The 25769-nt window shown below is 51.0% G+C and overlaps 2 protein-coding genes across 9 annotated transcripts; one reads left to right on the forward strand and one right to left on the reverse strand.

Annotated features, from left to right (window-relative positions):
- Positions 1-8639: 8639 nt before the first annotated feature.
- Emc8 (ER membrane protein complex subunit 8) lies at positions 8640-18521 on the reverse strand. 3 transcript variants are annotated; one of them, XR_015643425.1, is made up of 6 exons: positions 18177-18521; positions 11618-11694; positions 10902-11025; positions 9829-9970; positions 9327-9421; positions 8640-9077 (listed from the first exon to the last, which is right to left on the reverse strand). XR_015643425.1 is itself a non-coding variant. In XM_087594911.1 (6 exons), exons 2-6 carry the CDS (start codon positions 11622-11624, stop codon positions 8918-8920), a joined length of 456 nt encoding a protein of 151 aa, XP_087451037.1. In that variant the 5' UTR covers positions 11625-11694; positions 18177-18521; the 3' UTR covers positions 8640-8917. The 3 variants fall into 3 exon arrangements, 2 of the variants coding, with proteins under 2 accessions (XP_087451037.1, NP_001012165.1); XM_087594911.1 differs by having other exon boundaries at positions 9829-9898; NM_001012165.1 differs by lacking the exon at positions 10902-11025 and having other exon boundaries at positions 8649-9077; positions 9829-9898; positions 18177-18510.
- A 106-nt stretch (positions 18522-18627) lies between these two features.
- Cox4i1 (cytochrome c oxidase subunit 4i1) lies at positions 18628-24899 on the forward strand. Of its 6 annotated transcripts, none has more exons than XM_087594333.1 (5): positions 18628-18765; positions 19716-19789; positions 23099-23266; positions 23658-23789; positions 24665-24899. In XM_087594333.1, the coding sequence occupies exons 1-5, from the start codon at positions 18638-18640 to the stop codon at positions 24799-24801; spliced, it is 639 nt and encodes a 212-aa protein (XP_087450459.1). In that variant the 5' UTR covers positions 18628-18637; the 3' UTR covers positions 24802-24899. The 6 variants fall into 6 exon arrangements, with proteins under 6 accessions (XP_087450459.1, NP_058898.1, XP_087450463.1 ...); NM_017202.1 differs by having other exon boundaries at positions 18658-18745; positions 24665-24898; XM_087594337.1 differs by having other exon boundaries at positions 18680-19365.
- The last annotated feature ends 870 nt before the right edge of the window (positions 24900-25769 follow it).

Raw genomic sequence — 25769 nt, forward strand, 5'->3', positions numbered from 1 at the left:
AACTTGACTCTATCTGGAATGAACTACAATTCAGAGTTGGAAGGCTCACCTTTGGTCCTGATCTTGAGGCTGGGAGATACAAGTTTCTGATCTGGATCTTTTTTCATCTTTTTTTTTTTTTTTTCCTTTTCGGAGCTGAGGACCGAACCCAGGGCCTTGCACTTTCTAGGCAAGTGCTCTACCACTGAGCTAAATCTCCAACTCCTCTGATCTGGATCTTGGTATGGAGATCTTGAGGCAAAGTGGCTATGAATCCCAGAAGCTTAAGGCAAGGAGTTCAAGGTCACATGGGACAAAACCAGTCCCAGATCTGGGCATGGTGGTGCATACCTCTAATCTGGGACACACCTTCTGCTGGAGATTTACATAAGGACATTGGAAGAAGGAAGAGTTTCTATTTTTTGCCTGCCTCTTGGGACTGAACCACTGCTAGATCCTTGGACTTCCATTCACAGCTGCTGCTGACCATTGTTGGGTAGTTGGACTACAGACTGTAAGTCACCAACCAATTCCCTTACTATATAGAGACTCTAGAGAACCCTGACTAAGACAGCAGGCAAGCTGCAGGGGCCAGGAAGGAAGGAGGAAGGGATACCGTGTGTGGTTGTTAGAGAGGACACTGAAGACAAGATTGATTAGGGTTCTTGGCAGGGTGTGCTAGGCAAGATGTCGAGCAGAGTAGGAAGTGTGTGAGCCTAGTAGGTGCTGAAGGAGAGGGTGGAGAGAGCTCCTAGCCCCAAAGTTTCAGGGCCCAGTGATGGGGAAAACCCGTATGTGATCAGGTTACTTCTTGCATGGTTCCCTGGGAATATCTTTCCCTTCCTAGGTGTTTTCTTGGTGGAGCTTGTGTGGCCAGAACCCACACTTGCTAGATGTGGGCTAGTGGGGGCCCTGGGTACTCTGGATTACACATATAACATGAGAGGTGTTGGCTGAGACCCTGGCTCCAGCCCCCTAGTAGTGGCCTCAGGGGAAGGAGAGTGGGTGGTAGCTCAAGGCAGGAAGGGCTTCTGGCTTCCTCTTCACTCTCCCTGTCATAGCTCTGAAGGAGTGGACATTCCCTGCTGTCCGGGGTGGGCAGCCCTGTGCTCTGAGCCTCCAGGGTACCTCTCTATCTCGCTTGCCTATCTACACAGTCCTTCCTGTGTTGTGTAGCAGGGTCCTCTGCTCACCCGTCTGGGAGCCCAGGAAGGTTGCGGTGAGAAAGGAGAGTGCAGAAGTGGAGATCTTGCTCATTGAGAGGCTTTTGCCCGGCATGTGCTAGGCCTTCGGTTCAAACCCCAGCACAAAAATAAAACACTGGAGGTGTTAATCCAGATCAGACACTGCAAATGGGAGATCTGAGAGGCCAGCTTGGAACGCTGAGGCACTGGGTCAAGGCAGCCATTGGCAGGGTCCCTGAGCAACGTCCGTGGGGATGCTGGGATGGGGCATGAGGAAGCAGTCATGTGGAGATGCTCTGAGGGGCCTGAACTTCTGAGTTCTGCCCTCCTTCTCTCCCTGCCCCTCACTCATCAGGTTGCCTAAAATGCACATAAAATACACAGAGCCCCTTTCTCTGGAACACAGTGACTGTCACCTTCCTGATACAAGTGACTGGAGCATCTCAAGGCACAGGGCCCTAGCCTGCAGCTTCAAAAACGCCTGCAGAGCAGACACTTCTGAGCAGAGATTGGTACCCTGGCCAGCTGCTCTCTGGTGGACACCCAAAGAGCTCTAAGACCTTCAGGGGATGGTGCCAACCCCAAGAACAGAAGACATGGCAGGGTCTAGGTCTGAGCTCTGGGAGGACAAGGTGTTGGCAGGTGTTAGACACTTATGGTAAACGTGGGACTCTAGGGGCCTTTGGGAGCCCCAGGGCTGTCTGACTCTCAATCCAGAAGCTGGTGCTAAGGACTCATATCCAGAACCCTACATCCTGGCGTGTGACAACTAGCTCTGAGGTTATGAATATGGGTGTATCAGATGTACACCTCAGGTCTGATGTGGCCCCTGGTCCAGGTGCTGGGACGTCACTTCCTGTTTAGGAATTACCTGTTTTCTACTTGTTCCTGCTTGGGGACATCAGTGACACACACATTTGTGTACCTGCTAGTTGTTCCATGCCTTTTGGAAAATGCCTGCTTAGTTAGAGTCACCCTACTCAGCAACTTTAAGATTTTATTTATTCATTCGTTCATTCATTCATTCATTCACTCATTCATTGGAGCTGAGGACCAAACCCAGGACCTTGCACTTGCTAGGCAAGTGCTCTACCGCTGAGTTAAGTCCCCGACCCCTTATTTATTTTTTTTTTTAAAGATTTTTTTTTTTTTTGGTTCTTTTTTTCGGAGCTGGGGACCGAACCCAGGGCCTTGCGCTTCCTAGGTAAGCGCTCTACCACTGAGCTAAATCCCCAGCCCCCCGACCCCTTATTTTTTATTTATAGGAATACACTGTCACTGTCTTCAGACACACCAGAAGAGGGCATCAGATCCCATTACAGATGGTTGTGAGCCACCATGTGGTTGCTGGGAATTGAACTCAGGACCTCTGGAAGAACAGTCAGTGCTCTTAACCACTGAGTCACCTCTCCAGCTCCCTCTTTTATTTGTTTTTGGAGATGTGTTTCATTTCCATTTCTATGTTATGTGTATGTCTGGCATCTCAGTTATTCTTCTATTGCCATGACAAAACACTGTGGCCAACGCTGACTCTAAAAGAAAGCATTTAAGCTGGAACTCACAGTTCTAGAGGGTTAGGGTCCACGACCATCATGGGGCAGTAGCTGAGAGTTAATATCTTTTGAAAGCCCATTCCCAGTGACACACCTCCTTTTACAAGGCCACACCCCCTAATCCTTCCCAAACAGCTCCACCAACTGGGGCCCAAGAATTCAAATGTATGAGCCTACGGGGGTGGGGGTGGGGTGGGGGGAGCATTCTCACTGGAACCAACACAGGTTTTTTGCTTGCTTTTGGGTCTCTAAATTGTGCACCTGCCTGGTACCGGAAGACAGAGCTTACAGTGTCTGAGTTACAGACAGTCGTGAGCCTCCATGTGGGTGCACAAATAGCCTCCAGCCTCAGCCTCTCAAGTGCTGGGGTCACAGGCACGTGCCACCAAGCATGGCTATAGGAGTCACAATGGGCTGCTTCCTAAGCTGTTCAATTTGTTTTGAGAGGTCTTTGTAGCTCAGGTTGGCACAGAACTCCAGATATTTCTGCCTCGACCTTCTTGAGCATTAGCGAGCATGCACACCATATCCGCTTCCCAGATTTTAATTTTTGTTTGTGTGTGTGCATGCATGCGTGTGTGCATGCGTGCATGAGTGCATGAGTGTGGGAGTGTGCACACATGTCCATCTGGGGATGTCTTAGGCATGGCTGCACTCTGCATTTGGGAAGAAGAGGCAGGACTGTGAGTCTGCACCACAGAGAGACAGTGGACCAAACAAAACAAACTGAGGCTCAGGCTGCTGAAAACCCTGGCTTTGGGTCTGAATCCCCTGGGCCAGAGCTATAGACCATGACCCACTACTACACCATTCTTTACGGCAGGCGCCCTCAATCACAGGCATTGCGCTGGTCACCTCGCTTGCAAGGTGGCTGCAGCTCTGACCACTCATCAAGAGGCAGCTGCAGACACACACACAGACACACACAGACACACACAGACACACACAGACACACACAGACACACACAGACACAGACACACAGACACACAGACACACACACAGACACACAGACACACACACACACACACACACACACACACACACACACACACACACACACACACACACACACACACAGGGTGCCTGACTGTTCCTGATTGCCTGGATTGGTTCTGTAATAAAGGGTACTTGGTCTGGGCTGTGGCTGGAAGGGCACTGAGTGCAGAGAGAGGGTTTTCTGCAGTACAGGGGACCAAACCTGGGTCTCACACATGCCAAGCAACACTGAGTCTGTCTCCAGTAGAGGCACTGCCAGTTGAAGCCCCACCCTCCATCACTTACTGTTGTGTGCATCTAAGTCACTGCTGCAGGCTGGGCGGCCTTGGTCGCCCCATCTGTAAACGGAGATACTGGGTGAAGGGACGGACACAGAGAGATGAGGCGGCCATGCCAGCTTTTCAATGTTTTGTTCACTTAGCCTTTTGATAAATGCTGTTGTCTATGGCCTGGTGCCCTGGGATGCATCTGGCCAGCAACACATCCTAGACATACATCACTCCACTGTGGTCATGTTCTCTGTTGTGCATGGCCTCCATGGGTGTTATCAGAGGGGTGTGGACAGGAACATCCTCTGGGCCACAGAATTAGTGTAGCCAGTGGGGCTCACCCAGCCCATTCTGGACTATCCCAGTGTGGTATAGGGCTGTTGACACCAGTTGGCAGGTTCTAAGCCATCTCCCTAAGGGGGTAAGGCCTGTTGGCAACCTAGGAGGGTCCAAGATTGCATCCAATTCAGAAATGCCCGGATCCTTCTCAGGGGCAGGTAACAGAGAGAACGTGGGAGTGTGGCTGTTCCTGGACATTGCTGACTCCCAACCCCCTCCTGGTTGCTCCTAGCAGGCAGGGGTTTGCCCATGGGATGTCACAAGTATTCATAAGTGTAGACTTACAATGGTGTCTGGAACTTTCTCAGCCAGTACTAAGCACTGCATGGGATTCTGCTTTTCAAGATGGTACGAGCTTGAGCCAAAGCTTACCTCTACTCGGGGGCAGGTCCTGGCTGGGCTGGTGTTGCCTGACTGGAAAGCAGAGGCAGCAGAGAAGGTGGATGGGTCCCTGACTGCTCTGCAGTGCCCTAGATCTGATTCCAGAGCCAGCACTTCAGAGCCTAGATTGTAGCTCTCCAGGCAGCAGATCATCGGGGATGGAAGGTCTCAGAAATGGCTATGAAGGATCACACAGGTTCTACTGGGGAGGTCACAGGCACACAGGAAGTTGCAGCCAATTTGAAGAGGGTGAGATATTTATTTCCAGGGCTGAGGATGGATACCATGGGGTAGAGTGCTCACAGAACATGTAAGAGGCCCTAGGTCCATCTCTAGCACCTCAAACTCCTCCCCACCAAACACCCCCTCCCACACTCACATAGACACCAGATACTCTCACCCCCTCCCCTGCCACTTACTTTCATGCCCTGACCTTCGAGCTGGCAGGACACCTTCTGTTGAGCTTCCTGCCTAACCTGATACAGGTCTCGGTCGAAGTGGAAAGTGCCATACAGAAACAATAGGTCTCTCCAGACATTGAAGACAAGCTCCTAGAGTAATGACGCTAACTATACAAAGGCTTTAGCAAGAACGTTTATTTATCAACCGTGTGTCACAGTGCACGTGTGGAGGTCAGTGGACAGCCTGCACATTTCTGACATGTGGGCCTTTTTCTGCTGAGCCACCTTGCTGGCCATACAAAGACTTCCTCAGGGCTTCCAAGCTGCTTTCTAGTCTGGACACACGGGTTAGGTTGGTCACCATCCCACACACCTCTAACTTAGGAAAGTCAGCTTTCCCCAAGCGGCTCCCCAGTTTGATGAGGCTGTTGCCTGCTTTACCGTATTGGTATCCTTTTGTATTATTTCCTCATTCTAGCCTCAGGTTGTCTTGGGACTCAGAATGTAGCCCAGGCTGGCCTCAACTTGTGATAATCCTGTTTCAGTCTGGACACTAGGATTATGGGTTTATGCCACCATACTTTATTGCTAGGGTTTCTCTATAGAACCCGGCTGTCCTGGAACTATGTAGACCAAGCTGAATTAAACTAACAGACATCTGCCTGCTCGCAGAGTGCCAAGATTAAAGGTAAGTACCACCATGCCTAGCTTAATTTTTTTTTTTTTTTTGGTTCTTTTTTTCGGAGCTGGGGACCGAACCCAGGGCCTTGCGCTTCCTAGGTAAGCGCTCTACCACTGAGCTAAATCCCCAGCCCCTACCTAGCTTAATTCTTAAAGGCAATCCTTTTTGTTTTTAAATCTTGGAGTCCTTTATTCTTTGTGTAAGGGTGTTTTGCCTGCATGGATGTCTGTGCACCCATGTGCCGGTGAAGGTCAGAGGAGGGCATGGTGTCTCCTGAAACTTCAAGAGCCAGCTCTTTAGCTCCCATCTTAAAGGGGATTTTTTTTTCTTTAAAGATTTATTTATTATATATAAGTACACTGTAGCTGTCCCCAGACACACCAGAAGAGGGCATCAGATCCCATTACAGGTGGTTGTGAGCCACCATGTGGTTGCTGGGAATTGAACTCAGGACCTCTGGAAGAGCAGTCAGCGCTCTTAACCACTGAGCCATCTCTCCAGCCCCCTTAAAGGCGATTCTAGAAGTAAAAAGCTCCTTTAATCCCAGCACATAGGAGGCAGAAGTAGGTGGATCTTCCAGTTCAAGGCCAGGCTGGTCTACACACCAAGTTCTAGACCAGATAAGGCTACATAGTAAAAATGTCTCCAAAAAAAAAAAAAAAAAAAAAATGAAATCAAGTGGAAAACTCATTAAAAATTTTTAAACTGATACAAACTCCTACAAGAGGCTCCATTTCAATGCACACGCTGCACTTTTAAAGCAGGCTAAGCAGGCCTGTCTCTTCACCATTGCTTTATGACGGGGCCTTCAAAATCCTTTCTAGTTTTTCTGGAATGTTTAAACATTGTATATTTTAGTGTGTACTGGAACCACAGGTGTACTTTTTAACGGTATCCTACTTTAGTTTCTGTTGTGCTCAAACACTGGCCAGAAGCAGCTTGATTGTGGCATCACAGTGACGCCTGTGTATATTAACAAACGGTCAGTTGTCTGTGGTAGACTCTTGGCAGTCACCTCGATTACACTACTTGGAACCGCTACATTACATTATATGGAATTAACTACATCCCAAGCTGCTGGGCGCCTACGAGGGACTTTTCTTGATTGTATCTGAGGTGGAAAAATCCAGCTTGAGTCTGGCTACACCTGCTGGCAGCCATACAGAGAGCATCCAAGGAGGAAGCTTTTGTTCACTGCCTGCTCATCCTTGCTCACTGGGAAATCCATCCCTTCAATGCCACTGGAGGCCACACTGATTCAGCACATACTTAAGACCAGCTGAGACACACAGCCTTGCGGACTGAAGAGGGAAATGTTGGACTATCCAATGGGAGACAGCCATTGTTGGAATAGTTGGACCATAGCCTGTGACTAATAAATGCCATTTTACACAGATTTCCCCCCATTCTGTCAGTTCAGAGAACCCTAAAACACTGCTAGTTTTTGTCAACTGGACATAAACTAGTCACCTAGGAAGATGGCCTATCTACCGAGAAACTGCTGCCCTTGGAGTGTGGTCCTGAGTTATGTAAGTGAACAGTAAGCAGCTCCTCCAAGGCCCCTGCTTCAGTTCCTGCCTCTAGCCAGCTCCTCCCCTCGATCTGATCTATAAGGTGAAATAAACCATTTCCCCCAAATTAGTTTCGGTGCTTTATCAGAGCACAGTGCTGTAAGATAGGTAAAAAACGTCCACCTGAGGGCAGGTAGTCCTGAGAGCAGGTGGTCTCTCCTGCCTGAGGCCCTGGGCTCTGTTCCCAGGAGCGAGGTCCGTTAGTCCGTTAGGACCACTTGCTAGCCATGCTGTAAAGGGGCAGCTGTCCCTGCACACAAGGCAAGAGTTCAAAGCCAGGTAAGAGTCTTGGATGCGTCAGTGTTTTCAGAACAGGCTCTCAGTCTAAGTTGGCCTCAATTCATCATGAAGAGCTGGATTCAAACCTGCGACTTGTCTTCTGTGCTAGAATGCAGGCCTGGGCTACCTGGTCCAGCAGACACAATAGCCCAGCCCTGGCTACCTCCTGACACTTCCCACCTCAAAATAAACAAGGCAATGCTGAGGTTGGGGTGAGGACAAGTGGGCATTGATGCTTCACACCTTCCTTTGTTCAGACACAGGAAGCCAGTTTAGAAGGTTCAGGGGAGTTGGGAGGGTGGTGATCGAGGTACCTAGGATACAAAGGCTGAGGGGGTCACTGCACGTCCGAGGCCAGGCTCTTCCACATAGTGAGCACCATGCCAATCAGGACCAGAAGGGGACAGTCTTACCCGAACAAGACTAGGCACTTCCTCCAAACAACAACGAAAGCCAACCAACCAACAAAACGAGCCAAATGTTGGATACCGGGGAGAAACCACAGAGACCACTCACTAAGGCGACCCTGGCTTTCCCACTTTGTAAGAGCATGGGGAACACTGTTACTGGCTTCATAAAGCCCAAGGAAAGGCACTGTTCTCCCTGTGGGACATTCACAAAGGACAACACACAATGCACCAAAAAGCCTGCATACTGTTTCTTAAGATGGTCAAAGGGTCCAAGCTAGCAAGGACACTGCCCAGAACATCTGAGCGTTAAGGCCTCCCCTCCTTATTCTAAACACAAAGCAGTTCTCATTCTGAAGACGGGAGTTCACGGGCTCGGCTTCTCCTGGGATTACTGCTCTCATCAGTGGCTGGCTTCACTGTGCTGTGAGGTTTCTCAGGCAACAGTGCTACCCAACCCCACTGTGAGCCTGTGCAGCAGTGCAGCTCCAGTCCCATGCCGCCTTGGCCAATCAGATGGCGCTCCGGTCCCTCAAGGTGCCTGGAGCCAAGTACAGACCCACACACTCACCAGAGTAAAGACCGAAATACATCCTCTCAGGATTATAAAAGGCTACAACTGTTTAATGGGAATAACCTGGGACAAGCAGAAAGAGCTTTGATGGGCAGGGTTGGGCAGCACAGGACTAAGAACCCAAAGCCCAGATAGCCCACAGCTCTCTCTCCACAGCCCCGCCCTGAAGGATGCCGGCTGCACCCGTTCCAAGGCACACATTACAGACTTGCAGCTTCCCATGGGCTAACCCACTATGCCTCTACATTTAAAAATACGCTTTCATCTTCTCTGTAGTGGAGTCTCCAGTCGTGGTCCTTGTCTAGCACAGGTGTAGAACTGCTTTGTTGATCTCTGGGTTTGTCCAGTCGCTCCGAATGTCATCCAGGTGATTATCAAAATCTACAAGTGTCTCATAGGAGCGGCTGTCCAGGAGCGAAGCGGAGATCCTCTGAGCCTCCGGCCAATCTTCACAGTAGTCGCTGCAGGACAGACAGGAGAGTCAGCCTCATACTTACCAAGATCACATGGGCTGCTAGGGACAGAGCAGCTGCTGGGAGACACAGGAACGTGGACCTGTGTGAATGGACAGGTCCCTGCAAACAGGGCTCTGAAGAACCTAAAGGGACATGGCTAAGCACCCATGTGACCGAATGCAAACACTGGAGGAGCGTGGTGCCACGGTGTACCACCCGGACCCCGAGCCCACCCAGGCGGAGGGCTGCACTCACTGATGTGGGTCTCGGCACCGCCACCTGTTCTCGTGTTGCTCATACACGTGGATCGTGGGCGCTGCACAGTCCATCGTGAACTTGGCGTTGTCCACCTGAGAAGTGGGGGTCGTGACAGGCATGAGTACAGTGCTGACGAGCAGTGCCTGCCTGGGCTCTGTGGTGCAGGGCAAATGTGAAGCTCTTCCCACCTTTCCACAAAAGCTGAGGAAAGTGCCCCAACCTGAGCCCTCCCCTCCCTCTTAGGCCAAGCTCTCAGACTACGCAGTGCAGCTCCACTTCCCAACCCACAGACTACATGGCCCAGGTATTTACCAGGCCACAGCCAGGGTTTTAGGTTCAGTGAGGATGGAAACAGGCCAGGACTGCTAGAGCTGAGAGCCCTGTCTCAATGTCGTGCTGGCAGTGGTGCTCATTCACCCACCACCATGAACAACACTAAGGCTTGGAGCTGGGGCAGCCCCAGGAGGGAAGCTCACACAGCTGGAGGGCGAGAACTCACCATGATGAGTGCAGCATCACTGAAGCCCTCTGCGATCCTGGAGGCCACCTTCTCTGCCACCTGGTTTGGGCTGTAGAGAAGGACCTGTGAGCGCTACAATACTCCAGCTGAGCCAAACAGCCCTGTCAGTTCAGCTCACCACCTGAATCAGTAAGTGGAATGGAGTCAACCACTGGTGAGTGTTGGCTCCAGTGAGATGACTTAGGGTTGTGAATGCCAGACCAGACCCTCGGGCACCTTCTGAAGGGAAATGCTTCCTGGAGTGTGGCCTAGGGCAGCTGCTGACCTGCTGGGCTGTGGACTGTTTTGGAAGTTGAGCCCACACTATCCGAGTGCCTGCTACTCAAGTGGCAACTTGTCACAGGAGGTCCAGGGCCCTAACAACCGAATCCTCTTTTTAAATCATACCACATTTTAGGACTCTAAGCCATTTTACATCTCCCTATGCTGTGAGCTTTCAATTTGGTGCCACCCCGTTTGATCAAAATGACATTGGTACCTCACACTGACAAACCTTCTCCAGCCATGCTGCTGGGGAGAGGTCTGTGATTTCTGCAGGCAGAGCCTGCTTCCTCTTACAGGGTCCTCAGAGACTTAAGGGCCCTGCTTGGCTCAGTCGAATTAGTTACCCACCGGCACCTCTACAGCAGCTTTTGTGCAGGTGGACGAGCACTTGTCACCCACGCAGAGGAAGAATCAAGGGCCGGAGGGCAAAGAGAACAAGAGGTGGTAGCAGAACCAGGGGACTGCGCACAGGGCTTTCACAGGTGTGGGCAGTGCCAGAGACGCCCTGACTGACTCAGCGAGACAGCACAGCTCCTGACAAGCCCCCCAGCCCCAGTGGCAGGAGCGAGGCAGTTCTAGCTCACTGTTTCATTTCTAGAAGAGCCTTGGGCTACATCCACACTACAGAATCACACTGGGGTCTGTTGGCTCCATCTAACCACACAAGAAAACCCCAGTACTTACTGTGGGTACTTTCCAGCTGTCCCCTGGCCTCTAGCTGGCTGCAGCCAAAGGAAGCCTCTGGAGGACAGCAGAGGGCATGGAAGAGGGACATCAGTACGACTGACCTGGGCCTCCCTTCCCTGACGTGGGACCTATCAGGCTGGCTGCTGGCCATGTCCTGTGGCCAAAGGATGTTGCTCCTCTGGAGGTGGCCTTCTTTATCAGCTCTTCCTCGCTGGCCCTGGAGGGCTAAGGGATGGAGGCTGCTGTCACTGGCTTGGTCCCTGTGCAGCTCCTGAGTTCCAGCCATGGCCCTCCCCTTTAGGAACAGCCCACCTATTAGCTCCTAAGCCACCCTGACAGAAGGTTTCCTTGGCTACGGTCATGGCCCCAGACTGAAGCAGGTATAAAAGTTTGCTTAAGAGACAGCAGAGGTGGGGTATCATGGTGCAGGAACCTAGACAATTCAGGTACCAGAGACCACACTTTCAACATAGGCCCCATCCTAAGAGTTCCAAACCCCAGGCCACTTTAACTCACTCAAGAGTTACTTGGCCCTCCACAGCCTCTAGTCTGGAAGTGGGAGGCAGCAGGCTGGTGGACACAGGCAGACCTGGTGGCTGCTCCTCCTCTTTTTGAGCTCCCTCCCTGCACAACAGAGGAGCCATGGACAAAACCCTGACTACTCATGTGGCCAGTCACCTGCACACCTGAGAAAGCAGGGGCATGGGAGGTAGCGACTTGCACAGGCTTTGCCAACTGAAGGCTATAGAGGGTCAAGATCACCTCAGCGATGGCTCTGCGGCTTCTAACTCTCCACCCACAGCGTGCAAACCCATACCTGGCATCCTTCACACGTTCATTAGCTTGGTAATAGCCGGCGATCACATAGCTGTTGTCTTTGCACCATGAGTCAATCTGAGAGGAAGAGAAATGGAAGAAGGACCGCACTCAGCACTAGGTCTGCAACAGCGCCCCCCTCCTATTTATCCACCAGTCCTTCCTCTGACTACAGTGAAATGAGAACTCAGGAGTCCAGGGACACAAAAGAGGCAGAGTCCTCTCAGACAGGCTGCCTGGGCACAGCAGCTGACACCACACAGCAGCAGCACTGTGTGGAAGGATCTGAGGGAGGCATCCTGATACTTTCCTTATTATTTAATGCAACTGAGTGCTGGAGATTGAGAAATATGGATCACTTAAAACTGGTTCCAACCTTTGTAGACGATGACACTGTTGTCTCAAATACCCTTGAGCACACTTACACTATCTTAGAACTTAGATACACAGGAAGTTAGAAATGCCTTATTTAGAGCTAATGTTCACAGAGGCTCTGAGTATGCATAGGTACAGGACCTCTATCTTGTCTGAAGTCTGATACGGGCTTTAACACTCTTAGCAACTTGCTTGTGATGCCTGCCAGGGTCAGAGTACTATAAACAGGCACCTGGGGTGGGTGCAATGGCACCCATGTCTTTGCAGTGCAGCATGCTTGGGGTCCTGTGGGGGAAACAGGAGCAGCGGCCGACTTTCAGAACTGCACTGCTCTGTGGCTCCAGTCTAGCCTTCTGCAGATCTAATGCTTACCTGTGACAGACATACACAAAAATAAATCTCAAAGTCAAATTCCCAAACTCCAACAATGCAAGTTGGACATGGTAGCATTTATTTGTGGTTTTAGTATTTGGGAACGTATGCAGAAAGTTCTTAAGTTTGTGGCCAGAAGTCCATTGACACCAGTGTGGGTGCCTGGACTATACAAGACTACTGTCCTTTCTTTGGAGACAGGGTTTCTCTGTGTAGCCCTGGCTGCCCTGGAACTCAACTCTGTAGACAGGCTGACTGGAAGTCTGAGCTCTCTGCCTGCCTTTGGCTCCTGGCATTAAGGTGAGTGCTGGTACCACTGCCAGGTCCAAGAAAATAAGTCTTAAAAAACAAAAACATAAAAATGCCTTGTTTAAAAGCTGTTCTCCCCCGATGCTGGTTCAGACCCCAACCTCCTTCATGACTAAAAACAGACGTTAAGACAGGTCTTAGGGTCCCTGGCTCATGTGGACTAGAATACTTCCAAATTCCTGAGAACTTATGAGTTACCATATTGGGACAAAAACAGGACTCACTGAACCAGCTAAAAATGCTGGTCATCTACCCAAAAGATTAGAGTTACATCCCCAGATATTTATAATGGCTCCATCGCACAAATCCCTGCAAAGCTAGTCACATGTCGACATCTCCTCTTAAGGGGACAGGTGCCAGAAATGACCCTACCTACAAGTTTCTCTCCCTTCCCCAAACTTAACGCTATAAAACATCAGAGGGCCTTACTCTAAATTTTGGGTTTAGCTTCTTCTCAAAGCCGACCATGTCTTTGCTGCAGGTGACCACACCTCTAGCCACTTCCCTTCTCTCAGGGCCTGCCTATTTTCCATTTACTGTTCTTGACACAAGGCCCTCAAACACACTGGAAAGCAGTGTATCTCACAGGTGAGCAGTCTGCAATGGGGCTGGGGCTGGTTCCTGAGTTCTGGGCACCCCCTTTGTAGCCTGTCTTCCTGGGCCTGCATTACACCCTCCCAACCAACTTCTGTCTCCGCACCTTACCCACCGACTTGTTTAATGAACCCCATGCTTACTCTGGTCCTACACAGAGAATCAAGGACACCCTGTCTGCCTGTGAATATCTTTTAAAGTCTGTTCAGCTGATCACAGCTATGCTGTATTTACTATTGGGGCACAACCCATATTTTATACCCCAACAACACAGCATCAGCCTTCAGTGAACAGTTTAATTTGGCTCTTCAGCCAAATGGTCCAGGACTCACATGTGCCTCAAACATACACAATGCCACCTTGAACTTGTTCTCTGAGCACAGCCATGAGGCTGACTCCTATGAGGAATGCAACACACGCTTCCTTCCCTGTGTCTGCTGAGGACGAATTCCTATGTGGAAATCCCAGGCACCCAACCAAATTCCGGCAGAGGACACAATGCTGTGTGACCTGGAACTTTCAGAACTCTGGGGAGGGAGGTATAAAGTAAACCAGGCCATAAAAGCCCCGGCTTGGCTCTAGGAATCGCAGAGAATTTTCACTGTGTCCATGTCTCCCACCCAACTCATGAATGCTCAGAGGCAGGGAAATATTTTAACAATAGGGGAAGGGGTTGGGGATTTAGCTCAGTGGTAGAATGCTTGCCTAGGAAGTGCAAGGCCCTGGGTTCAGTCCCCAGCTCCGGGGGGGGGGGGGGACAAAAAACAAAAAACAAAAACAACAACAACAAAAAAAACCCAATAGGGGAAGAGGGCTGGAGAGATGGCTGAGGTTAATAGTACTGGCTATTTTCACAGAGCACCCACATGGTGGCTCACGACTATATGTAAGTCTAGGGATTTGACATTCTGCCTTCCACAGGCAACATGCATGCATGCACACACGCGTGAACACATACGCACACGCATGAAATGCATTTTTAAAGGTTTTGTTATGTGTATGCCTGTGTGTAGGAATACAGGTCCCTGTGGAGGCCAAATGTATGAGTCATGGAGTCATGCTGTTGAGTCATCTGACACAGGTGCTGGGACTTGAACATGGTCTACTGGAGAGTTGTAAGTGCTCTTAACCATGGAGCTATCTCTCCAGCCCCTAAACAATTAACAAACTGACCATGCTTAGGTGGCCTCTGAAGAGTGAGGTGTTAGGATGGAAACAGACTGTTGGACAGGCATACAAAGGCCTCAGAGCCCTGAGGGAAGTCCAACAGCACATGAAAAGCTGGGTGGTCTGGAGTGGTGGCACAATCACATAACCTGCCCCCTCCCAGGTGAGCCACGATAAAGCACGACCCGAAGCTGACCTCTAATGTCCACCTTCTCAGCATGGCTATGTGAAAACCCATGCTTCTACCACTGTGCAGGACCACAGGGAGATAAGTGAATCTCAGATAGACACCATAGTCTCCTCAGACTCATCTTTGCCTTCACAGGGGACGAAGGCTCTTAGCTGGGTGTGAACCTTTCTCTCTGCTCAATGTCCTCTATGCTGTTCTGGGACAGTCACACTGGAGAGTTGTCCAGGGGCCAGGGCCAACCCTTTGGTTCCTGTTAGGACTGCACACGGCCCCTCTCGGCAGCCTGCTAACCCTGTACCTACGCACTATTATCTATCTCAGGAGACTCCATAATTACCAAAGACCAGGCAAGGCTAAGAGCCATACCACTCCCCACCGTGCATCACCATAAGTGGAGGGTCACCTGGTCAAACCTCCTGTTTGCAGCAAGAAGCAGGCTTTGGCTTCAGGGTTTCACTGAGCTACTTCTAAGGCCAGCCCTGACTTTTCCTTGGAAGAGAAGCTGGCGGAGGGGGCCGCATGCTGAGGGACAGAACCCAGGGCAGATGGGTCATCTGAGCAGAATGCAGAACTGCCCGCAGCAGCAGAAACCAAGGCAGGGGAAAGACAAACGGGCTTAGAGAAACAGGGTTACGCTAATTTCCCTACCGGCCTTTTTATGGGTTTTTGCTATTAGGAGTAATTCCTTCACTGCCTACGTCAAAGGGCTTGAGGATAAATAATAGGCATAAGTACTTAAACAGATGAAAAGTACCGGAAATGCAAGGATTTTTGTCTAATGGAAAATGAGAACAGAAATCCCTTCAAAGGAGTCTCATGCCGCCCTTTGGCAGAGCACACATTAAGAAGTAGCTGGCTTGTCTTTACCACATCCAACAATCATTCCAGTGTGAGCTCCTCGGTAGTGGGAGCCACCAGGATCGGGCCTCACTGAAGGAACTGCATGGGTTCTGCCTGCGTTTGCACAGCTGCAGGCTCCAAACCCAGAGACCTCTCCTGGCCTTCGGCGTGCAAGGTTGCAAAGTAAACAGTACAAACTGAAGAGACCCAGGTGCCACAGGGCTGGTTAGACAGACAGCCCAGGGGGAGTGGTGTAAGATATTCAAGGAAGAGGGCGTGTGCAGGAGGGAACAGTATTAGGAACTCTGTGTATTGGGGAAGGTATAGAGGGTAAGGAAATATGAGCAGAGAGACAGGGAGCATTGGGTGTACTGCTCTAAGGGTCTTTGCTGCTCCCATGGGGATGGGGTCACATCCTGGAGACAGATAAGACACCAGTTCAGAGAGGTACTGTCAGACCCTAGTCCTTCAAGGGGAGCCTGCAGCCTGCCCACTGCAGAGGGTGGTTCACCTGAGACTAGATGCTGACAGGCATAAAGGGATAGACTCAACAAGAGTCTGAGAGAGACAGTCCACAGGCATTGGGATTCATCACAATGGAGCCCAGGCCAGGCCTGAGAACTATCACATTATGTGCCGGGAACTCAAGTGTTTCCACACTGTTAAAAGGACACAGTGGAGGACAGCACTGGAAGAGAGTGATCACAGCATTTGGTGCAGAGTCCCAGATAGTTGACAGTCAGACTGCCTCAAATGTGAAGGTTCCAAGGCAGTTCACATGGCCTGGGGTGCTGGGCTGGCTGGATACTTGAATGCCCCAACCATCCTAGCTTTGCTGAGCCAGAAATGTTAAGGAAGGGCGTTATATGTAGTGCTTTCTTGGGACTAGCTCTGTAGATCAGGTTGGCCTTGAACTTTTAAGAACTTAAAAGGCCACTTTGCTTGGCTCTTGTTTTACTTTTAATTTCGGATCTACAAGTGGGTATGGGCACGTGAGTGCAGTGCCCACAGAAGCCCCAACAGGGAGTCTGGAGACAGAGTTACTGGCTGTCATAGGTGCTGACCTTAGGACTGTTCTACAAGAGCAACCACTGAACCATCTCTCTAGCCCCTTTTAGCTGGTGCTTGCGTTCTTCTGTATAGAGCTTGTCGGAATGCTACAAACGAAAGTCTAACTGAGCCCCAGGCTTGACCCACCATAGTCATGCTCAGGGGAGAACCTGAGAATCCTGTCCTACTATTGAAGTCAGGGTACGGTCGGGTGGAAAGCTCCAGATGCAGCCACCTGCAACTCCCTAACAGGCAATTAAGACAGTTCCCAGAGGGCTGGAGAGATGGCTCAGAGGTTAAGAGCACTGACTGCTCTTTCCAAGGTCCTGAGTTCAATTCCCAGTAACCACATGGTGGCTCACAATCATCTGTAATGGGATCCAATGCCCTCTTCTGATGTGTCTGAGGACAGCAACAGTGTACTCATAGAAATAAAAATAAATAAATCTTAAAAAAAAGACAGTGGCCAGAAACAAGCACAGGAATCCTCAGATACTTCAGGCACTAAAAGCACACTTCTTCAGGGACTAAGTATCACCCCAAATCTTCCTCCACCTTAGAAAGAATCTTTAACCAGTAAACAAGACAATTTGCCTAAAGGCACTTGTAGTCATGCCGGAAATTTCCTTAGGTGTTTTAATGTAAATTAGTGGAAGAGCAGGGTGTGGTGGTGGTACACAGCTTTAGTCCTGGCCCTCAGGAGATGGAGGCGGGCTGAACTGTGTGAGGATTCTACAGAGTCCCAGACCAGCCAAGCCCACTAAAGTGAAACCTTGACTCCCAAAAATCAAAAGAAGAAATAAGATGTCAAGGAATGCTAGTTATGTCTGCAATCCCAGTTCCCAAGAACCTAGAGCAGGAAGTTTTGGTGGTCAGGGGCTAGTGTGAGGCTACATTCAAAGCAAGTCTGAGATTCAATGCAGCCATTTTGGGGGCGGGAGGGGGAGACAATATTAGCATTTCCTCCCGTGCCAGCTCAGGTTTTACATCCAGAGCTCATTCTGAGATGTAAATGAAGCTGTATTGAGAGTGGGTTGTTTTACATCCGGAAGCTTTTAATTCTAATACTGGCAGCAGGACAGATTTGTATCTCTGGTGCCTCAGGACAGCACCTGAGAGAGCTCCCAAGACGTAGCGCCTGGCCATAGCAATCTAGGGCTTTATAAAGGCAAACTCCACAAAGTTATAAATCTGGGTCTTGCAACTGTCTCTTGAGCAGAGGAAGCAAGATTGATTACAAAAGCAGAAATAGCAGTCGGTATTATGACTTATAATCTTGCTAAAACAGCAAGTTTTACAATAGTCTTCAGCTTCTGGGGGGGGGGGACAGGCCGACAAAATACAGTCTGTAAAACTAGAGGTTCACATGCTATAGGCATCTTCCCCACTCTGTGGTCTCACAAGCACATTAAGCTTAAACTTTAAACGTTAGCCATCCCAGGTCTCACTATGTAGACCAGGCTGGCCTCGAACTCAGGATCCGCTTGCCTCCCTATCCCGAGCGCTGCCTTTAAGAATGTACACCACACTCGGTTTCTTGGTAATTTTACGAAACTTCGAGAGCTCGCTCGTTAGGCTGCGTACTCGGGAGCAGGCGCTCCTCCTCCCTCGAAGGGCGCCTGACTTCGCCCAGCCCAGAACCCCGCCGTGGCCCCGAGCTTACTAGGGTGAGCGCCACCTCCAGCATGGGCGTCAGAGCCAGCGTGCCGTGGAAGAGCGGGATGCAGTCCACGAAGAGAGTGTGGTTGCCCGCGCCGGGAGGATGTTCCTTGCGCGGCCTCTGCCTCTCTGCCACCAGAAGCCCGTTGACGGCGCAGTGCGGGTACTTGGCGCCGTGTAGCACCATCTTGCAGTAGGCCTGGGTGGTCAGCTTCACGCCAGGCATGCTGAGCCTAGCTGGTCGCGTCGCGACCAACGCACCACAGTACGAAACACGACCCCACTGCACGCTAAGATGAGCTCCCACCACCAGCTACAGCCTCCCGCCTCAGTCCGCCCGCCGGAAAGCGTAGTCGCTAGCTAGCGTCTGCCAGAAAGCAGCGCGGCCTGCTCGGCCTTTCGCGACAGCTGCCGCACCGCGATCTGAAGCTGATGGACGTGGGCGGGGCTTCTTCGATTCCCGCGATGCTTCGCGGCACCGTCTTGCTCTTCCGGTGCGGGACCCGCTCTTCCGGTCGCGAGCACCCGGGGTGTAGAGGGCGGTCGCGGCGGTCGCCTGGGCAGCAGTGGCAGGTGACGGCCTTTGACAGCGGGTGAGGGCGGCGCGGCCATGGGCCGAGATCCTGGAGCGCCGGGGCCGGAGCGGTGCCTCCGAGGCGCCCCCGGACTCGGGACTTGAGCAGCTCCGTGACCTTGGGGCGCCCGCTTCCCGGGCGGATCTGTTGTCTTGGGTCCCCATTTGCCGTTCGGTTCCGGCCTGCCCAGCATCGGGCGTTCCCGCTCCGCCAGGCCCGAGGGACAGCGAGCTGAGTCCTGACGTCACGCTACGGTTTCTGCCGCCACGGGCGTTGTTTTTTGCGGTCTCGGGCGTTCGCTCTCGGGGAGCGAAATCAAGAGGGGTTGTGTTAAAGTGAGGCGTGGAGCTCGGGTCGCTGGGGCGGGTGACAGGGTCATCCAGGTCGCCTGCGGGCCGCAGGGACGGGAAGCGCGCCAGGGCTAGGGCTTGGGCGGCCTCCTCCGCTTGTCCTTCGCAGTCTCTGCGCAAGTCGATTTTTAAAATAAAACCAAGTCCGCAGGCGGTGCTCCCACCGCCACAGAGAGGAACAGCTCGTGGTGGCACCGTGCTATACCGAGTTCTAGCAGTTTCAGTCATTCTGGCCTTCTAGTTAATCTTTAAAAAGCTGCGTTTTCTAGTAAGTGGCCAAAGCCATGTATGTATATCACAGCCCTTGGTTTGATATCAGGAAGCTCTGTAAATGTGTACTGAGTAGAAGAACCTTATCCTGTGCTATTTCATGCCTTCTCCTCAGTAATAAAAACTGGCTTCTGGGTGCACGCCTCTGGCCTGCAATGCCAGCTCTTATGAGGTAGATATGGTAAGGTCAGCCTGTGCCTTAAAAAGCTGATGAAATCATACCAAAAAAATTTTTTTTAACGTTGGGGGAATAAGTTGCGTTTACTTCCTCAATGTTCTGTGGCAAAAAGACTTGTGCTAAAAGGTGTTTTCTCTCATTGTTAGGGATATACGTTTTTTATCTTTCAGAATGTTGGCTACCAGGGCACTTAGCCTAATTGGCAAGAGAGCCATTTCTACTTCGGTGTGCCTTCGGGCACATGGTAAGTGGGGCTTTTACTTCCTTTCCTTTTCTGTTTTCCTTCTTTGGTTTCTCATGACAGGGTTTCTCTGGGTAGCCCTAGCTGCCTTGGAGCTCAGAGACTTAACCTGCCTCTGCCTCTGCCTTTGCCTCCCGAGTTCCCTGGGATTAAAGATGTGCACCACCAGGCCTGGCTAAGGACTGTTACTTTCAAATAGGCCAACTTAATGTCATTTTGCCCCTAAGTCTAAGATCCTGTGCTAGGATTTTAACAAAGATGTCTGGTAGCTTGACCTTGCGGGGATTTTAGGGAGAGATGAGAATTTGAACAGGACGGTTGTCTGCTTGAAGGAGCATAGATAAATCCTGTTCGCCAGGATCTTGGCTTGCTTTAGTTTCCTCTCACAGTTTGTTTTCTAGTTCTCTCTTCCGTCCCTCCTTCTGCCCTTCCTTCCAGTCTCACTGTGCAGCTCTGACTGGCTTTGAACTCTCAGGGTTCCTGACTCTGCCTCCTGAATGCTATGGTTAAAGGTACAGTACCACACCGGTAAAGTTCTGTCCCTTCTGTCTGTCTCCATATCTTACTCTAATCTTTTCCACCCACAAAACTCTGACCCTCTTAAGCCCCCCTTCTGTTTCCATCCTGGAAGCAGTGGAAGCAAAGGCCGTTGGGTGGGCTTGAGTCAGAGCTGTGCGGATTGCATTGCAATCATGGCTAGCTCCTGCTGTTGTAAGGATCGGCCTTCTCAGCTGAAATATACAGACATGCAAGGTTTGGTTCTGAGCCTGGCATGTCACCACGTTATCTTGGCACTTGTGAAGCTGTTCTTCCTACCAGTGTTAGGCACTGAGACTAAGATAACGTGAGGTGGACCTTCCACAGAGCTTGCAGTATGGAGTGGGCTGGCCACGGGAAGGTAGCGTTAGCCCTAGAGGTGGACTGTGTAGCCTGGCTGGCACTTGGGAAGGCTTCTAGGAGAAGGGTTCTGCTGCCGAAGGGCTAGCAGTGTGAGGCATGAGGCTTGGGTTGTAGATGAGATGTTTGGAGAACCTTGTTCAGCATGTATTGAGTATGCAACAGCGGCCCTCCGTGTTGGTGTTAGTGCAGCCATCCTGCAGTAGTTCTAATGCTGTGTCCTGTTGTTCTCCCCCGGGGGCACCAGAGGTGCAGGCTGAGACATTAAGTGTTATTGAAGGGTTTGGGCAAGGAAAATCCCTCTTTTATTAACCAACATGAAAGACAGGCTCCATCTCCGAGCACGGGAAGCTGTGACAAGACCAATTTTCAGTTTGGCTTGGCTGTCATTTTATTAATCTGGCCAGTGGACAAGGAGCTTCAATCTCCTTGGACATCTGTGCTTACAGTATTAGGGCGCTTTGGGACTCCACTGGGGCACTGCTGTCAGTTGAGGTATTTGTGGTGTGAGGTGACTGAGAAGCGGTCTGAGCCCTAACGTCTGACAAGCCAGGCAGCGCTCACCTTGGGTGAGAACAGAAGTGATCTTTTGAGTACAGGGAGTCTTTGCCTTTCTTTGCCCTTCTATTATTTTGTAAATTTCCTCCAAAGATTCAGATTTACTAAGGCATGCAGGGCTACTGCGAACCCCTGATGTGTAAAGCCTGGCATGTGCCTGGGTAGGTTGGGAAGGTTTCTACAACCCAGGTCTACTTGGAAGTAAGGCTGTGAGCTCTCCTCACCCACAGCCTTTAGGGCTGAGGAGCAAGGATGGCTGCTTGGGACTTATCTTCAGTCTCACTCAGCATGGTCCGCAGGGGTCAGTGTCCTCCATGTTTCCCATGCTCCGGGGTGTGTATGTGTGATGCCATCCTTGCCTAGTGAGGTCACTCACTCGCCACACTTGGGCACGGTGGGTCCTGGTCCTGCACAGGTGGCTGCGGCTGACTGTGGGCTCTGCCTCTCTGTCCTTTTAAAAGAGGAGCGTTTGGCCTTTGCCTTCCTCATCCCAGGGACAAGCACAAAGCTCTGAAGTGTAGAATACAGTGTTTTATGGCCGCTGTGCTCTGAGACCATGAGAGTTTATGGCAGTCTGATAGCCAAGCTGTAAGTCACACAATACATTGGCTCACTGAAGTCACTTCTTGTTATTTTTAGTATACTCACTGGTATGTACCATTATCATCATAGTTGATTGATTCTGGAACATTCTCACCCTAATTTACATCTTTGAATAGCTTGCAATCCAAGTTTTTTAAACCTAGAGGAAAGGATTGAGGGTGTGTGTGTTCAACTTGGTAAGAAGGTTCAGTAGCTGCCATTCTTTTTCTGATCATTGTCTCCTAGGTTTTTTTTTTTTTTTTTGTTCTTTGTTTTGTTTTCTCAAGATTTATCTATTTTATGTATGTGAATAAACTGTCTCACCAGTCTCACTGACACACCGGAAGAGGGCATCAGATTCCATTACAGATGGTTGTGAGCCACCATGTGGTTGCCGGGATTTGAGCTCAGGACCTCTGGAAGGGCAGTCAGTGCTCTTAACTGCTGAGCCATCTCTCCAGCCCTGTCTCCTAGTTTTAAGACAATGTCTATGATTGATCAGTCAGGTCTCGAGCTTGAGATCCTCCTGCCTCAGCCTGCCAAGTGCTTGGATTTGGTGTATGCTATCCCATCCAGCTTTATGGGATGCTAAGAGTTAAAGTGGGAGCGTGATTCTGGCTGTTTTGGTTCGGATTCTGTTGAGATGAGTTTGAACAGAAGAATGGAGACTCTGGTCCTTCGTGTACCAAAAGAAACACATGGAAGGACCACAGCACTGCTTAAGGCTTAGTCTATTGTGTACCAGCATGACCTGGACATTCAGACATGGGCCTGAACTTATGGGGCAAAGCAAAGCTTTGTCCTACAGACAGCTGGGGCAAGTTAGAGACTTTAGCAACAGGAAACCCTGGGGGAACAGTGGCCTGAGCGTTGTCCTGCTGAGTCCTAAGTGATGCGCATACGCATGCTCAGTGCCATGGTGCTGAGGAGCAGCCGGACCTCCCTCAGGCTGGCTCTTTCGCTGCTTACTTTGGGCCGACGTGACTGGTTTTGAGTGGGAAACATCCAAAGGAAAGCAGAACTGATCAGCCGTGGGTCTGCTTATTCTGCAACAGCCACTTTTACCTTTTTGGGTGCTATGTTCTGAGTATGAGAGCCTGCAGTTGGATCTTCATTCAGTCTAGTTGCTTGTCCAACAAGTAACCCTCAACCCTGGTCCTGCCTCTGGTGACTAAATCCTAGGGTGTGGTTAGGTTAGGGGCTCTCCTTTAACTGTGATCACCCTTCTGCCTAGACTCCCATCCACGAGTTTTCAGGTTTATCCATGTGTTTTAGGGAGTGTTGTGAAGAGTGAAGACTATGCTCTCCCATCTTATGTTGATCGGCGTGACTACCCCTTGCCTGATGTGGCCCACGTCAAGCTGCTGTCTGCCAGCCAGAAGGCCCTGAAGGAGAAGGAGAAGGCCGACTGGAGCAGCCTTTCCAGGGATGAGAAAGTCCAATGTGGGTATCAGAGGGTGTGCATGAAAACTCAGTAGTGTGTGGAGCTGACTAGGTCAGGTCTCCGGCTGGGCCTCTGGGTATCTCTACTCCACACTGCTGCCTTAGCCCTTAGTGAGGAGCAGGCGTGGAGATTACAGCTTTTCTGTACGCACGATGGGGGTGGTTTTGCCAAAAGATCAGCTAAACATCGTGTGCTGTGAAAGCCGTGTGAAGAGTCACATTCAGAGGCCTTTGCTCACACTCAGCTCTGCGTTTTCTCCCTCTGTGTGTGCTGGTGTGTGAGCGCAGATCTGTGCCCAGTTGTGTGTTCTGGCCTAGCCCATGCTGTCCCTGGGATGGGTTCTTCAGGGAGGGGACTGAGTCCTCTTTACCCTGCATATGTCCCGTTCAGTGTACCGCATCCAGTTTAACGAGAGCTTCGCTGAGATGAACAAGGGCACCAATGAGTGGAAGACAGTGGTGGGCCTGGCCATGTTCTTCATCGGCTTCACTGCGCTTGTGCTGATCTGGGAGAAGAGCTACGGTAAGTGGGGAGGGCGAGGCGAGGTGAGGCCTGGGTCAGCTGTGGCTCTTGGTACTGTTGGGGTCTCACGTGGCCTCCAGAGACATTGTAATCACAGGGACATTTCAGAGCTAGAGGGAGCCTTTTGCACGGCCAACTGTCCTTGTGGCAGAGTGAGACGGGTTTGCTTTGTGTAGCATACCAAGTTCTGTAGCCCTGGATCTGCTTAGCTCAGTCCCATGTCTACAGCGGACTGCATAGTGTGAGCTAGGAGACCCATTTGCTGCATGGCTGGCTGCATGGCTGGCTGCATGGCTGGCTGCATGGCTGGCTGCATGGCTGGCTGCATGGCTGGCTGCATGGCTGGCTGCATGGCTGGCTGCATGGCTGGCTGCATGGCTGGCTGCATGGCTGGCTGCATGGCTGGCTGCATGGCTGGCTGCATGGCTGGCTGCATGGCTGGCTGACTGGTCCTGAGCATCTGGAGTCTGGGGTGTTAAGGCTTTTTTTTCCATACTGTTTGGACACTGTTGAGCTTGCCTGCTCTCTGACATGCATCCTCTTTGGGTCAGGCTGTGTTTGCATTCAGAGCAGGCCCTCCTTGTGAGTGTGGCTGCAGATTCCTAACATGCCAGCCTTCTGAGTGGCTCCCCCTAGCTGTGTGGTAGGCCGCCCTGCAGACTCTGCCACTGACGGCTTAATACTTAGGACTCCCTGCAGACCTTTCACAAGTGAGGAAGGGTCTGAGATAGGAGTTACTAGAGCCCTGGATTAAAGCTTGTGAGAGAGAGGGGTTGAGTGACTTTGCTTAAGTCTGGGGGCAACCTGAGCCATGGATGCTTGGGCTGCGTCATCCCAGCGGGCAGCCTTCCTCACAGAGTTGTTCTCTACCACAGTGTATGGCCCCATCCCTCATACCTTTGATCGTGACTGGGTGGCCATGCAGACCAAGCGGATGCTGGACATGAAGGTCAACCCCATTCAGGGCTTCTCCGCCAAGTGGGACTACAACAAGAATGAATGGAAGAAGTGAGAGCCTGCTGCTGTGGGCTCCTCCCTCCCTCCCTCCCTCAGCATGCTGGAAGCTGCTGTGTCCAATGGTCCATGTTAATAAATGACCAGTTTACGTGGTGCCTGTGTGGTTCATTCTTTGGCAGTCATTAAGTGAAGGTGCCTGTCTGCTGAGATGCTAGGTCTCTCATAGTGGAAGTGACGAGGTTTTAAGGTTTTCTAGTTGTAGTATTACTGTGTATGATGTGTGTCAGGAAGCATGTATGGAGAACAGAACAGCTTGGGAGTGGGTGTTCACCCTCCATTTTGATGTGGTTTTGGGAGTCAAGTTCAGGTCACCAGGCCGGGTGACACGCGTTTCTACCCACTGATGGGTAAATATATTTTGAGTAGGAGACTTGCATTTTAACTTGTTAGAAAGTTTATAAAAACCGAACCTGTCAGGCAGTGGTGACTCCCAGCACCCAGTGGGCAGAGGCAGGGAGATCTCTGAGTTTCAGGATAGCCAGGGCTGCACAGGGAAACCCTGTCTTGAAAAACAAACAAGCAAAAAAGTTGGAACGAGACCGACTGTTCTGGTGGTCTGGGGGATTGACTGACTGTTCTAGTGGTCTGGGGGATTGTAGGTTGTGACATTTTACATGGTCCTAAAATCCTATTAGGGTAGCCTGACACCAAGTCCTAAGTACCGGCTTACAGAAATTGCCGTGAGCTACTTCTGAGACTTTCTGTCTCTTGAAATTGTCACCACTCAACAGAGGTAACCACCTGGCTGTGCAGAGCAGGCCAGGCTGTAACGACTGGCCAGGCATGGTGGCACATTCTCCATCCCAACACTCAGAAGGCAGAAGCGAAGGCAGAGGGATCACAGTAAGTTGAGGACAGTCTGGTTGATAGTGCGTTCTAGGCCAGCCAGGGCTTTGGAGAGCCTGATAAAACCCAGTTGCAGTGCTAGTGCCGGGTGTGGCTGCTAGGGGCATGGCTGCCAGG

The sequence above is a fragment of the Rattus norvegicus genome, chromosome 19 (genome assembly GCF_021556685.1).
Source record: "Rattus norvegicus strain SHRSP/BbbUtx chromosome 19, alternate assembly SHRSP_T2T, whole genome shotgun sequence".
Classification (NCBI taxonomy): Eukaryota; Metazoa; Chordata; class Mammalia; order Rodentia; family Muridae; genus Rattus; species Rattus norvegicus.